The sequence below is a fragment of the Lingula anatina genome, chromosome 7 (assembly GCF_051362555.1).
Source record: "Lingula anatina isolate TDL-2025a chromosome 7, LinAna3.0, whole genome shotgun sequence".
NCBI classification, from domain to species: domain Eukaryota; kingdom Metazoa; phylum Brachiopoda; class Lingulata; order Lingulida; family Lingulidae; genus Lingula; species Lingula anatina.
The window spans coordinates 22,712,559-22,726,593 of NC_141773.1; the positions used below are offsets into that span (position 1 = coordinate 22,712,559).

The window sequence follows — 14,035 nt, forward strand, 5'->3', positions numbered from 1 at the left end:
CACTCGCGACTCCACTCCCGTGTCCTTCCAGATGAAAATGACCAGGCAGCTTCACGCCTTTCACCACTCGACGTCATATCCGGTTCCCTTTATTACACTTTGTATTTTAACCTCAACGCTAGGAGGTCTACTGTAAGCTTTCTTCTTGGAAACACGACTCCGACCCAGTCAAACCGAACTCGGTAAGCACCATCTGGTTCTTCCAGAACACACGTGGGGAACGAATAGTGGAATACAAAACACTGGCGAATTTCCGGAGCAATGGGCCAAGTGTCACACATTCCCTGCCGTTCAACGGTAACGGTAACGTCATCCACAGGGACGACCTCTATAATATACAACGTATGACGCTATTTAAAATGAGAGCGTGCGCTTTTGGTCGGTATAGTCTGTCTAAATTACAGGTGATCGCTGAGAGGGCTATCAAGTCCAGGTGTGAATACCCGTGGGGCGGGGGCAATGTGGTGGACTTCGCAGCCGACCAGAAAGGACTTTGGATGGTTTCCGGTGTTTCTGCGAACTTTTGTAAAATGGTCTTGGCGCTGTTGGACTTGGATTCCCTACAACCGTAGAAGGCATTGTCGCTTGACATTGACATGAACAACGTCGGCAATGCTTTCATTAAATATGGGGTTCTATGCAACGATGGATTGGAACCGATCTCCTACCAGTATTAGCTACGAGTTTGATACAAACATCGGGAAAGGGCAGCACTTGGCGGATGGTCGCTTTTTCTTTATGAATGCCGGCGGAAAGTAGGGCCTACGTTTTTAAGTCCATGCTATATGACAATCCTCGCGATAATTTGCTGATAATATTCAGTGAAGTACGGGTTCTTCTCAACTTACACGGTTTCATAAAATACTGCTGTGATTTTTTGAAGGTGTCAAAACATGGACATGGTGAATACAGAAAAATGCTATTCATTGGAGAAACTTAAAGTAACTCTGTTTTGCCAATAAAATTTACCCATATAATCGTTTTAAAAATTAAGTGCCACAGAGCGTTACCATAAAGTAATAATAATAATAATAATAATAACTAGACTGCAACTGGCTGAAGCCAGTGGCGGAGGATTCCCCTGCAAAATAGGTGTGGAAATGCTCTTACAAGGTCATGTGAAGGTCATGGGTTAAATTTAGCCCCATATTCTGAAAGAGCATGTGCGAATTGGGGGGGGGGGGGGGGGGCAACAAAACATCACTTTTAGCCCACTTCAATATTTCTCCATGAAATAGCCAAATGACCTTGAAAATGAGGGTCAAGGTCAAATTTGACATTTGATTTGGGGGCTTTGGGTATATGTTTGGGGTAGTTTACTATAGCATGCTATGACCAAAAACCAGTCTTTCATGGAGAAATTGCCAAAGTCACGATTTCTGCGATGTCATAAATATTTAAAAATTGATATTAAAAAAAGTAATTAGGCAATCGCTACCAAAGTACGGCTAACCTTAGATAAATATATAGGGCATCATTTGCCACTATGATTAGGGCTCTCGGCCTTCCGGTTTTTGAGATCTCGGAAACAAACCTTTTTTGAGTCCGTTTGGCCATTAGCGACCTTGACCTACTTGCATAAAAGTAGGTCATTATCTGTGGATTTGTCTCAGTATCATTGACCATAAGGCCCTTAGCCATATGGCTTATACCTTAGGCCTAATGGCAATTTCAAATTTCATAAAATTTGCCTTTAAAAGCCCCTGTGACCTTGAAAAGTAGGTCAAGGTCACTGAAACTGGGTCTGTGGCATATTCTTGCCATGGGCTACCTATGATAATTATTTCAGATTTTTTGCGAAAAAAAACGCGCGGAAAGAATAATAATAACTATAATACTACCAAAAACAATAGTATTCCCCTATGAGGAATCCTAATAATAAATATACAAGTAAAATGTCACAAAACTGTAATAACAATAGTTTCTCCTATGGCACATTCCATATTAACCTCAGTCCGTCTAACAATAAACTACATGTATAAATATCAATGTCACGACCATCAACGACAAAAGTGTTCCCAACATTGTCCAAATGCACCACTGTCGTTTCTTTTGCCATTTTTGTTGTTGCTGTTTCTGAGTCTGTTTCAGCGCGGAAAGTATCGCTACTCTCAGTTTGGCATAATTACGTTCGTTCTGAAACCCTCCATTGGTGGCAACGCGGTGCGCTATCTGTGCATACTCCAACGCGATATCATACTTCTCCCTCCTCTGATAGTAATCTGATTTGGCAATATTCAAGTAACAGCTACCTACAGAGTTCATTACAAGTGTCCCGAAGTCGCTTTCGGTTTTCTCTATACACTCCCAGGCCTGGCGCATGTCTGACTCATCTGGCACCGGCCAATCGTAGTTCGGGGTCTCCCCATAACCGCACAGCACAATGGCCTGCTTGCACAGTGCCACCTGGATCTTACGATCGTTATGTCTCCCCATTACCTGGTCCGTGTAGTAGCATTCAACACTCTTGCCATAACAGTAAACGATTTCATGCAGGTTTTCCTTCGTCATGTGCCGTTCTTGACTACGGAGACTCGCCTCGTGGAAGAAGACGGCGGCAGTCACGCGGCCTATTTTTAAGGAGCTGATTTGCTGCTTAGCGCACGTTAACGCCTCCCATGCACTACGCATGTTTCTTGAACAACGGTACCTTGAAGCCTTGAGATAAAGATACATGGCTGAGAACATTGCGGGGTTGACGGTCTTGCCTATCTCCTTCTGCAATTGTCGATCATAGGAATTCACTTTCTGGGAATCTTTTTGAAACAATCCCTTAAAATAAGCGTGCTTTAACTGCACTAGTAATATCACTACACGAACGTCGCTTGGCAGAGATTTCTTCCGCATTTTTTTAACCCTTCTTCTAAAGGTTCGCAATCCGCCGTCATCGACTTCTTTCCCAAGCTTTTCGTACAGTAATAGATAGTTCTGTTCCTTACTGGACAGCTCTGCTTGTGCCACCGATGCGGGAATATCGTCTGAAACATCCCTTCCTTCAGTGCGACCATTGAATAGTTGGTGTCCGTTTCCCAAAAAACATTCAGAATCGGTATCCGAAGAACTATGGCTCGATTCTGAAGTTGTGTCTCCAGACGAGGTCGAGCGGGACTTTGACCGGGTGCCCCGACAACGCTTTTTATTTCTTCTATATTTCAATAAATCTTGTTGTGATATTTCTGTATCGTTCAAAGTTTTGATTATATAATACTGACTTGCGTTTTCCAAAGCCTGTAGGAACGCTGAATACGCCATTGGGCCGCCACGTTTGAGAAGCCGAAGAAGTTCTTCCGCCTTACGGTTCTCGGAAACTGTATTTAGGATACCGGCTGCTTCATCATCAACTAGAATCCTTGACTGTACTAAATGGGACAGTAGCCTGTGTGTCTGAAGGTTCTTTATCAGATAATCGTGATTTTTCAGTAATCGCACATGGTCCTGGCGGTCCATTGCTTGTCCCTATCATTGACCGTAGAAGTTTACCGTAGGCATCTGAAAATAAAAATAAAAAAGTCCATTGGAGAGTATACTGCAACAACCTATGCCCTCTACCAGAATCACCGAAATATTTTTTCGCTAGACATTCATAGATATTTATCTTTTGATTGCCCAGCGCTTTTCTGTACTGCGGGTTATTGCAAAGTATCCCAATGACGTCATCACGCAGCTAGCATCTGGCAGAGAGAAGTAACAACCCATATTAAGGGACGACAACTGTTCATATGATATCCATATTTCACTATAAATGCATTGTAAACAACTCATAGAAATATAATAAATTCTATTTTACCACTAAAACGGCGGTTAACGCAATTATTCTGAAATTTGTGCTTGCCATCACATCACGTGACTTCCATAGCTGACTACACTCTGTAATATTACAAAAAACCAATCTTTTTAGAAAAAAAAAAACAACGACTAAGTTTGAATGTTGGAATGGATTCATTAACCATTAGTAAGTATGGAACAAATGTCGTATACCCCAGAAAAAAATTTTTTGGGCCAAAATGCACAGTTGTCATCCTTTTAATTAAGGTTTACAATAATCCGTAGCCCCGTAGCATAATGCTTGTTTGTCAATACTTTGTTTTTAGTTTTTTCATGATATATTTAGTCTACCGATTACACCGTGTCACCGCCCGTACGTGTAGAGCACATGAACCACTACGTTAAGTCCTACATGTATAAAACAAAAGCATTTATAGGCCCTACTACGGATATAATCACGTTTGGAAATACGAGACAAAATTTCAAACACACAGGAATGCAACGTACAGTGTAGCAGACGGAAACTAAAAATATATATTTGCTCCGTTATGAAGAATGCGCAGGAATCAATACGTACCCCGCAGACGAAATGCATGCATTACATTTTAGTTAGAATCAATATGGCTTAATTCAATGTGTCACTTTGTGCCCCCCCCCCCCCAGAAAAAAAAAAAAGAAAAAGTCTGAATTAAAAACAACTTTTCTCCTACTGCCATGCATGCATGCGCCCTCACATGAACACGAACGCAGCTACAATTAAATTACATCAGATACCGGGACACTACAGTATATTGCATCATTCGATCAATGAATTTTCTGTTTAGAGACTTACCTGCTGTAATGTTAACGTTATAGTAGCTGTAACCATGTATAAGGTCTCGATATGATCTGCGATTAGATATCTAACGTCTTATTTTCACTTGGGGCTGATCGTAAAGCCTATTGATATGGTAATGCGCAGTTAAACCATTCACGTGATAGTAAGGCGAGCTCCAGTCCTGAGCATGCGTCTTATTAAAAAATAAAGCAGCTCACTCCACAACGTAAATTGCTGTGGTTTGCGCATAGACTAAACAAGAAAGTGGGATTTTCCAGTCACGCGACTTTCTATTATTACCTCCCGTTTTAGTTTCGGTTGTCGAATAGTTAAAGGAGGCATGCAGTCTGGTTTATTTTGAACATAAAGACCCGTTCTGAATAAACAAACACATTAATCAAAATCACATTTTTTATATGTAAACTTATTTGTTATGCTTGCTTATACATGTAGGTATTAGAATAGATCTGTAGTTGATGTGAAAGGGACCGTTTTGTCGCTTATTTTAATTGAGTTTGAGACCCATCAATTGTATTTCGACCGTGTTCACCTTGCCTTCGTTGACCTGACCCGGATGAAATCAAGTTCAAATAACTGTTCAGGTTATAAGCTTGTATAGCCATTGTCATTGCAAAGGGGTGTATCAGATTCCCTCCATAGTAATCACGTGACACGCATTTTCTAAACGTGATGAAATTCGTGAATAAGATCTGAAACTTCGCATCTGTATGACTAATATTTCAGGATGAAGAGTAAGATGGACATAAGAAGACGTTGTCCTCGGGGTGTCTTACGATCAAGCTTGCGAAATACCTGTGCAAATACGAAAAGATGAAAGTACTCGAAATAACATCAATACACCAGTACATATGTACCAGTATATAAGGTCCTGAAAATGAAAGTCGTGGATTTTGGCCATCTAAGACTGTATTGGTAAGTGATGTCACGGGAGTATGTGAATACTGTGGAATGATTTACGAGAAGTCAACACTCCCTATTTAGTTATTAAGATGTATTTTTGATCGAAGGCCTTAGTCCGAATTAAAGTCCTACATTTTTAAAGCTAATAATATAAGGAGCGATGGGGGGGGGGCTAGTATATTTACCTCCTCTTTCCATTCCGCCTATTTCTATTTCGGTATCGAAGTTTATTTATGTTGTTCAGTCACTGCAGTCCACAGCTGCTTAGAGAAAACATTGGTTTATTTGAAGGTTATAATGGGAAATGCATCTGATGAAATACAAAGTAGGTCAAACTGCAGAAATACTAATGTCGTTTAGGGGGCATAGTCCGAAGGTGCATTGGTCCGCAGCTTCATTGGTCCGGAAAATGGTAACATTTTCATCGGTTTTTTAATCAAGGGATCATTGGTCCGAAGGTTCTATAGTGAATATTCGGACCAATGAACCTTCGGACTATTAGGCCTAATTGCTACTAATTAGGCCGCGTGTGAAATTCACAACTACCGGTAGTTCTTAAAAGAAGGCAATCCGTTTTGGTTTAGCAAAATGTGCTTGTTTTACTTTTCTTATTCACGTAAGCTGGATAAGCATGTGCATATCCTCTTAGTTATTTTTAAAGACAAATATGAATAAATATGAATAATTTTGTATTACAAAGGGCCGTTTTCTATTTACTGATTTAAAAGTACATGTACGTTTATATATCTTAATTTGTATTTGTCTTAACAAATTTGTTTTACGGTTAAAACCGTTAACACATCTACTATAAATACCTATTACGAAAAGCATTTTTACAGTGATTATCACGAGGTAACTTTTTTTGTATATTTCATCATAGGGTGATGTTTGCTTTATTTTTAGAAGACCTCTGTTTTGAGAAATTACGCAGTGAGCACGCTTGTGACCGTTATCAGCGCCACCTGCAGTGTGGTGGTCGAACTAGTACACATATCTGACATATCTTGGGAGTAACATCAGTTATTTTTATGAGGGCAACTTGTGAAAATCATATAGCCCCATGTGACGGATGGAGAAATTACGATGGCCCATAGGTATCCTCTTTATCCTTTATTTATTTATTTATTTATTTATTTATTTATTTATTTATTTATTTTTTATTGTTATTATTATTATTATTATTATTTTTGTAAATAATTTTTGTTAGGAAGAGTTTTCACCGCGGTAAAGATTATTTCTGCCATTGTAATAGTTATTCGTTGCCACGGCAGACATGTTTTCTTCCACCTTCTTTTTGTTACTTTCTCTAAAACGAAGCCAGCGCCACTGGAGAATACTTTGAGACGGAATGAAAAAAAAATTTTGTAGAAAAGACAATATTATAAATCTAGAAATTGTGTATTTAGTGTATTTCCTTGAATAATATATCATTAACATTTAACTTCAACACAAGTTCGTATAAAAACCTGTCGCTTTGCATACAGGTCCACAATTTTCAAAAAAAGATATTAATAATAATAATAAGCGTAGCTCAAAAAAGTCAGGCTTTAATTGCACTTTTAAAACAAGTGTCAATTTCGGGTACAGTTATATGAATAATTCCAAGTAATGCCACTTCCCGAAAAGTAAAACAAAAAATATATACATACATATATTTTTAGTGCTCCATGCAACCCAAGACGGGCGTGCGCACGCACACACGCACACACACACACAATGATACACATGCAGTTTATGTGACTAAACCTTTCACTTCACTTTGAGAAAGAAAATATCACAGTGCAAACAGTGAGGACATAATTGTTATGAGTAAAAATGGAAAATTTAGAGCAAATATAAATGTTTATTATTATTGGGAGCCTTTGCATTTGTTTCCTTTTATTTTGATATAAGATGGTTATTGTTTAGATTCTTCAATTTCCATGCGGTGAAATACATCATAATTCAACCAGAACATCGCTAGCAATTACTATAACCAGTTCCAAATTTTGGGTTTTACCGAGAAGTGTCCTCTTGGGTGAAAACCAGGTACATGATACAATGTCACGAGACCAAGGTGCTTCTTATAGACCAATGGTTACGTATACGAGGAAGAAAGTCAGAGCAACTTAATCTCGCTGAGTTCCGCCATTTCAAGCACCACTGGAAACATTCATTGTCGTGTTTTAAATTTCTGCCAACAAACTCGGCTGTGCTTGTAAGGAACTGTATACAGGCTATTGGTATAGACAGTAGCGCCTTTTTTTTCTGGATCAGCCCAGTTTAATATGTACACTGGTTATACTGTACGGTTTAAGAAAGCTGGGATCTAAAATTAGTCCATGTTTTGTCAAGCGGCTTTCACAATTAGCTTTTTATTCATATTGATTCTCCAGGTCCTTTATTTATACATGGATGTTTAATTTTATACACGTGATGTTTAATTTAGGGTGCAGGGGACCCACTCAAAATTAAAGAAATAGCATGACCCAAGAAGAATATACAAGAAATAAAATATGAATATATACACTAAGTTACTATTATTGTTGTAAAATTGATATCAAATTAATTGTTTTACATTTTTTAAACTCAAAGACAGATTTAGAGATCGATCAACAGAAAGAGAAGATATACGCGGGTATTCCTGTTAAAAAAATTCGCCAAATGTCCCGTCCCGCCGACTATTTCACACACCCATACACATTATACACACAGAAGAAAGCAAGTGAGCAGGGTGAGGCAGTTGATTGGAATTCTTTCCGAGTAGGGAATTCCCCTAAAAAGTAAGTCAGGCAGTACGATATTTGTCTCACATTTGAGTCACCGCCCAAAACCCATTGTTTGAAACGACCGAGAGGTGTCGCCACACCGACTGCCCTGGCCACCCTTCATAAACACTGACATTTTTCTATGCGGCTAAAACCAGGAACACGACCGCAAGGCAATCTGAAGTGTAATGCGCGTAGGCTGTACCTATTAGGCGACACTTAACAGTACGTATTGAAGATGTTTTTTTTTCCTGACTGCATTTTAAATTCAAGGTCAAGTCTGCTAAGTTGTATGTAGTAAGTCTTGTTTTACGCCAGTGGTTCTACGCGTTAGACTTAACGCTGGCGTAAAAGAAAAGTTGTAGCAAAGTGTTCAAATGCCTGTCATGGGTAGGTCGTACCCTTTCACCCCATTTCCATAGATTTTAAGATCGATCTATCCCTGTGGGGAGTCTCACTAGATTACTGTCAGCTTGGCCGGCTTAAGCGTCTGTCCCGCCTACTAAAAGCTGTAAAGGGGTAATTAACTATGGTGCCCGCTCGGCTGACTGCAATTTAGCGTGAACCCCCAGGGAGTTAGGTCGATCTAAATCTTAATCTCTAGATCGATCTAAATCTCTGGGAAAGCACCCTTTGATATCAGTAATCCCTTTTAAATACTGGACAAAATCTCACAGTCGCTTTCAACATTTTAACAGACTACTAACGCACCCTGTGGTCAGAGAGTAGGTAGGCTGACGTTTGGTTTCATGTTTTGTTTGTTCAGCAGTCATTTTTTCCACAGAAAGGGTGGCCTAGATCCACGCCGTGCCACTATAGAGTCACTATATTTCAGTAAACCTGAGTTAAGGCGTATCATATTGTAGTTTAGTGTTTTGTATTGTAATCCGTCACATTTATATGTGCATTTTAGCCAGTACATACTGGCAAATAAATTAGGTGGATATCCTATATGTACCTGTGGCAGTGCCCGGGAGAGGTTTTAACATTGTCACAACAACAGGTGTGTAGGTCCCCGTCTACTTGTACGTGTCACAACGTAGAGTGGGGCGTGGTTGTTATTGGTTAGGTAAGTGATAGATCTGTAAAGCAGGGCTATGGTACGTGTAGTGCAACACTGGGAAGAGTACGTGTACACGCACGCTTCTGTAGGCGCGTGCGTGTACGTTTGTGTGCATGCGTCAGTATGTGTAGGCTGTCAGTTTCTCTCTCTCTCTGTGTGTGTGTGTGTGTGTGTGTGTGTGTGTGCGTGTGTGCACGCACGCAAGACATATTGGCAGGGACAACTCATCAGGGAAGAAAACTCATACACGTAGGCGGAGTGAAGGGTGTGACATGCACGTGCCACGTGACCTATATTGAAAAATAGAAAGAAAAAACTGCCCATGTCTTGAATCTCTTCATTAAGTTGGCTCTTCCTTTAAACTTGGGGGGAAGCCTGTAAAATGTCGTAGGGACAAGACTGTTCTATAGGCCCGAAGCTGAAATAGAGTAGTATTCCGCATGCATACAGAAATATAGAAAGTAAATATACATTGCACTGAATTCGTCAACTGTCATTTATTATTTGCGTATCTTTTTTAGGAATGCACGACTGAACCAGGAATGCACATCGTACTTGGGTAGAGAATTCCGTAGCGAAGACTGAAAACGTTGATATTGATATGCTACATAAAGAAGGACCAGGGAACGGAGTCCGTCGGCGGCACTCGGGCAACTGACCGGACACGTCAACGGCGTTTTTAGACTGAAACAAATCCTTCGGGGTTTGCGGTTCAACCAATGGATTGAGGTATTTGTTTTGTTTTGTTTTTTCAATGCAGCCTTGGCCTTGAAGAACAGGAATATCTGCACGGGATAAGGAAGCAGGATTTGCATTTTTGCATGAGTTGACTTGAGTTTCGTCAGCCATTAAAACAACTGATTCGGTTCTTCCCTCTTGCCTGTGTGTGAGACAGCAAGCGTTCCTATGTGACAGGTAAACTTCAGAACAGATCTTAAGATCTTACACGGATTCTTTGGATTACGACGTGACTTAGCTGTCCACAGACTGAGGTGTGTGATGAATAAAACCTCCGTGAAAGTCTGGCGTTTTGCCTTATCAACCTTTAGTTTGGACCTTGGTGTGAACGTGAACACGAAAGACTCGAGATCAAACTGATTTGAGCTGTCGATTTTCTTCAGATTTTTTAAAAACAATTCTCAGATTGAATCTCATTCTGGAAGAAAGATCTTGACTTCAATCGAATTTAAGACGCGTGTATGACTACGTGACAGGAAGCCGTCGATATGAATGCATTGGAGAAGAAAACGCTAAACATTCACAAGCAGCTCATTTGTTCGGAGGTGAGGTACGACGAAGTCCGAGTGTATCTTTACCAAAAGGCGAATGTGCTTACAACAGCAGACATGACAAAGTTGAGACTTATGAAAAGTCTCAAAAGTAGTAGTGACTCAAGCTGCCCACTGCAGATGATGGAATTACTTCACATTCTTAAGCATTGTTCGGAATCAAAACGAGCGTTTCATCATTTTAGAGAAGCTCTGCGCCCCAAGCACCAGGCGCTGGTCACTCTGTTAGATTTGACCCTTTCCTCGCTGCAGTCCGAAACATCTGTTAAAACGACAGAGGTTGAAATAGATGGAAAAACTGCACGAAGACGACGAATCAGTCACCTTTATTCAAATGTCATCTCTAGCCCGTTAGATGAGGAAGACCGTAAATATCTGTTGATATATGATAAATTAGGGAAGTTAACAGACCAGGGAAACCGCCATGAATTTCAGAAAGAGGCTCTGTCCCTGCGCAGCGCGCAATGCAGCGACAAGAATGTTGAACTGATTATCTCATTGGTGGAGCTCAAGCATGATTATTTCCGCGGGAAATTTGAGCACAAGAGTAAGCACGTGGCTGCAACTCTGTCCCGCATTCAGATGCTCATTCCGTACACGACGAATCCCAAAATGTACAGTGTCATGTTCCACTACATGAAGGTGTCTTTACATCGATGCAAGGAGGATTTCTCAGGCGCGTGGGAGGAACTGTGCTACGCTAAACAGCACATGAGCTGTCTCGAGCCATGCCGGCTCACTGCGTCAGTCCTGTTCCACGAAGCGTCTCTCCTAGCCCTGGAAGAGCCAACGACAGAGAGCATCGAAAAGACTATTGTCTGTTTTCATCAGTGTATAGAACATTATCTTAACGACCCCAGCATGAACAATGATCGTAAAGTTCAGGTGGCTCTAGGCAAGTTGGCTTTGTTTCTGTGCGGCTACGGCGAGCGAATGAGAAACAGAATGGGGATGAAAAATCTGGTTACGGAAAAACATCTGCGCATGGCAAAGGACTGCCTTGATAAGATAGAGCACGACTTGTGGGCGACCACTTCCATTGCACGTTTTTATCTCAACTTAGGCCGCTCTGATTATTGGCGTCGAAAGGAGAACCTCAAAAATGCGTTAACCTTTGCTCAGAAATCAGAAGCAATAGCCAGGGAATCGGGCTTTGAAACCCAACTGGAGAGTGCAAGAAAACGAATCTTGTCTTTAAAATGGCTCAGTGACGATAACAACGATAACTGTATGGAGAGTCAAAGCGACCAGCAGGCTCACCCACGTCTAACTATTACTACCAATGTATATAAACTGTCTATGGACAGGCGGACGTTTTTCTGGATCATTGGCGTGCTGGTTTGTGCTTTCGTTCTTGGAATGGGTTTGGGGTATGTTCTGGGAAAGGTGGAAGATTGGGCTGAATACATAAAATTAATTTCAACAGGACGAAAACTTGCATTGAGATAGAGTCTACATAATATTGTTTAACGAGCTGTAGCAATGCCCTGCATTTCGTTTTAGAAGAGCAACTGCGTGTATTTCACAGTTTGAGAATACAGCTCTTTTTGCAAAAGCCCAATAATGTGTTTGCTTTTAAAGGCCCAGAATGCATTTTTATTTAAGTGCCTTATCGAAATGTTACTCTCATTTAGCAGCCGATATTTTACTAATGGCAGCGGCTGTGTTAAAGCTTATTTTTTCCTATTGGAAAACGTGTAATTAATCAGACGAAGGTAATAGATTATATTTTTTATATAAATGTATTGTTTTTATCATCAAGTTGTATTTATCATCAGCTGTCTTGTTAATATTTCAATATCGGCGGGTTTTCTTAAACGCCATCTTAGGATAAAACTACATATTTATTTTCGTTTATATATCTGTGTTTGCCTGACTTTCATTGTCTGTATTTGTCTGTTAGTCCGTCCATCTGTATGCCTGTTTGCCTACTATTAATTAAATTAATATCGATTCCAATTTAAAGGCAGGGCACTAATATAATCCTTACTACAAATAGTCTTAGCCTTTTTAGAATTCATTTGTCCAAAATGTAATTTCGGCTCTCTGGGTGCCCTTTTATTAATGTTGAAATATGACATGGTAGTGACAAGACTTGAAATATGGAGAATACGGATTACAAATACTCCGCGTGTATAAGTTCGTAAGGGTAAAATTATAACGTTTAGTACAAAATACATGGCCAATATTCTGGGTACGAGGAATTTCCTTAGTATTGTAGTCTATTTTAACACTTGCTTATTTTCTGATTATCTCATTAGAAAATCACCCAGCCAGCGCAAACATCCACCAAGGCAGCTCAGTACTCTCAATTGTTTATTTTTATTAATTAGTAAGCTAACTGATCAATTTATCACCATCAAAATCCTTTCCTGAAAATTGCATCAAAATCCACCCAGCACTTTTTGCGATAGGCAGATGACAGACATACAAACGTAGATATGAAAACTTATCTCTGGAAATAATTATTTAACCGTTGTTAGTATTATTTTCTATGTAAGTAACCCTTTGTTATTATATGTGCATAGCATTTTATTTTCTTAAATGGTATAATTTAAATTACTTTTAAAATTACGGAAATAAAATGTTATATGGGAGTTACTTTCTGCGCGCGTGCATTTTTTCAACAATATCATCTTATTTATATCTATACACCATTATTGGATCTGACCCCCCCCATCTCTCTCTCTCCCCCCCCCCCCATCTCTCTCTCTCTCCCCCCCATCTCTCTCCCCCCCCATCTCTCTCTCTCTCTCCCCCCCATCTCTCTCTCTCTCTCTCCCCCATCTCTCTCTCTCTCCCCCATCTCTCTCTCTCTCTCTCTCCCCCCCATCTCTCTCTCTCTCTCCCCCCATCTCTTTCTCTCTCTCCCCCCCATCTCTTTCTCTCTCTCCCCCCATCTCTTTCTCTCTCTCCCCCCCATCTCTTTCTCCCTCTCCCCCCCATCTCTCTCTCTCTCTCCCCCCCCATCTCTCTCTCTCTCCCCCCCCATCTCTTTCTCTCTCCCCCCCATCTCTTTCTCTCTCTCTCTCCCCCCATCTCTTTCTCTCTCCCCCCATCTCTTTCTCTCTCCCCCCCATCTCTTTCTCTCTCTCTCTCCCCCCATCTCTTTCTCTCTCCCCCCCATCTCTTTCTCTCTCTCTCTCTCTCCCCCCCCCCTCTCTCTTTGTCTCTCTCTCTCTGGGTGGATGTGTGTGCACGAGCACACATGCGTTCATACACGTGTGTGTGTGTGGTGAGAAGGCGAGTTCATGTCTTTGATCGTACCCCACTGCCTGTTTAACTTTTTTTATGGTAAAACCTTGGAGTGCACGTTGACCACCCTTGCTTCTCCTAAAAATGTAACGTTTGTTTTTATAAGAAATTACAAAAAAAGAAAACATTTCTTTATCACATTTTCGCCCCATATCGTTCTTTTTTACCTGGTTCTTCT

At 40.6% G+C, this 14,035-nt stretch overlaps 2 protein-coding genes across 5 annotated transcripts; one reads left to right on the top strand and one right to left on the bottom strand.

Annotated features, from left to right (window-relative positions):
* Positions 1–1,193: 1,193 nt before the first annotated feature.
* Positions 1,194–4,831, bottom strand: LOC147760908 (uncharacterized). Its single transcript, XM_087016933.1, has 2 exons — positions 4,598–4,831; positions 1,194–3,489 (listed from the first exon to the last, which is right to left on the bottom strand). The coding sequence occupies exon 2, from the start codon at positions 3,445–3,447 to the stop codon at positions 1,960–1,962; it is 1,488 nt and encodes a 495-aa protein (XP_086873059.1). The 5' UTR covers positions 3,448–3,489; positions 4,598–4,831; the 3' UTR covers positions 1,194–1,959.
* Positions 4,832–5,239: 408 nt separating this feature from the next.
* On the top strand, positions 5,240–13,199 carry LOC147760909 (uncharacterized). Of its 4 annotated transcripts, XM_087018052.1 has the most exons (3): positions 5,240–5,515; positions 6,407–6,597; positions 9,835–13,199. In XM_087018052.1, the coding sequence occupies exon 3, from the start codon at positions 10,540–10,542 to the stop codon at positions 12,049–12,051; it is 1,512 nt and encodes a 503-aa protein (XP_086874178.1). In that variant the 5' UTR covers positions 5,240–5,515; positions 6,407–6,597; positions 9,835–10,539; the 3' UTR covers positions 12,052–13,199. The 4 variants fall into 4 exon arrangements, with proteins under 4 accessions (XP_086874178.1, XP_086874176.1, XP_086874179.1 ...); XM_087018050.1 differs by lacking the exon at positions 6,407–6,597; XM_087018053.1 differs by lacking the exon at positions 6,407–6,597 and having other exon boundaries at positions 5,240–5,445.
* Positions 13,200–14,035: the final 836 nt, after the last annotated feature.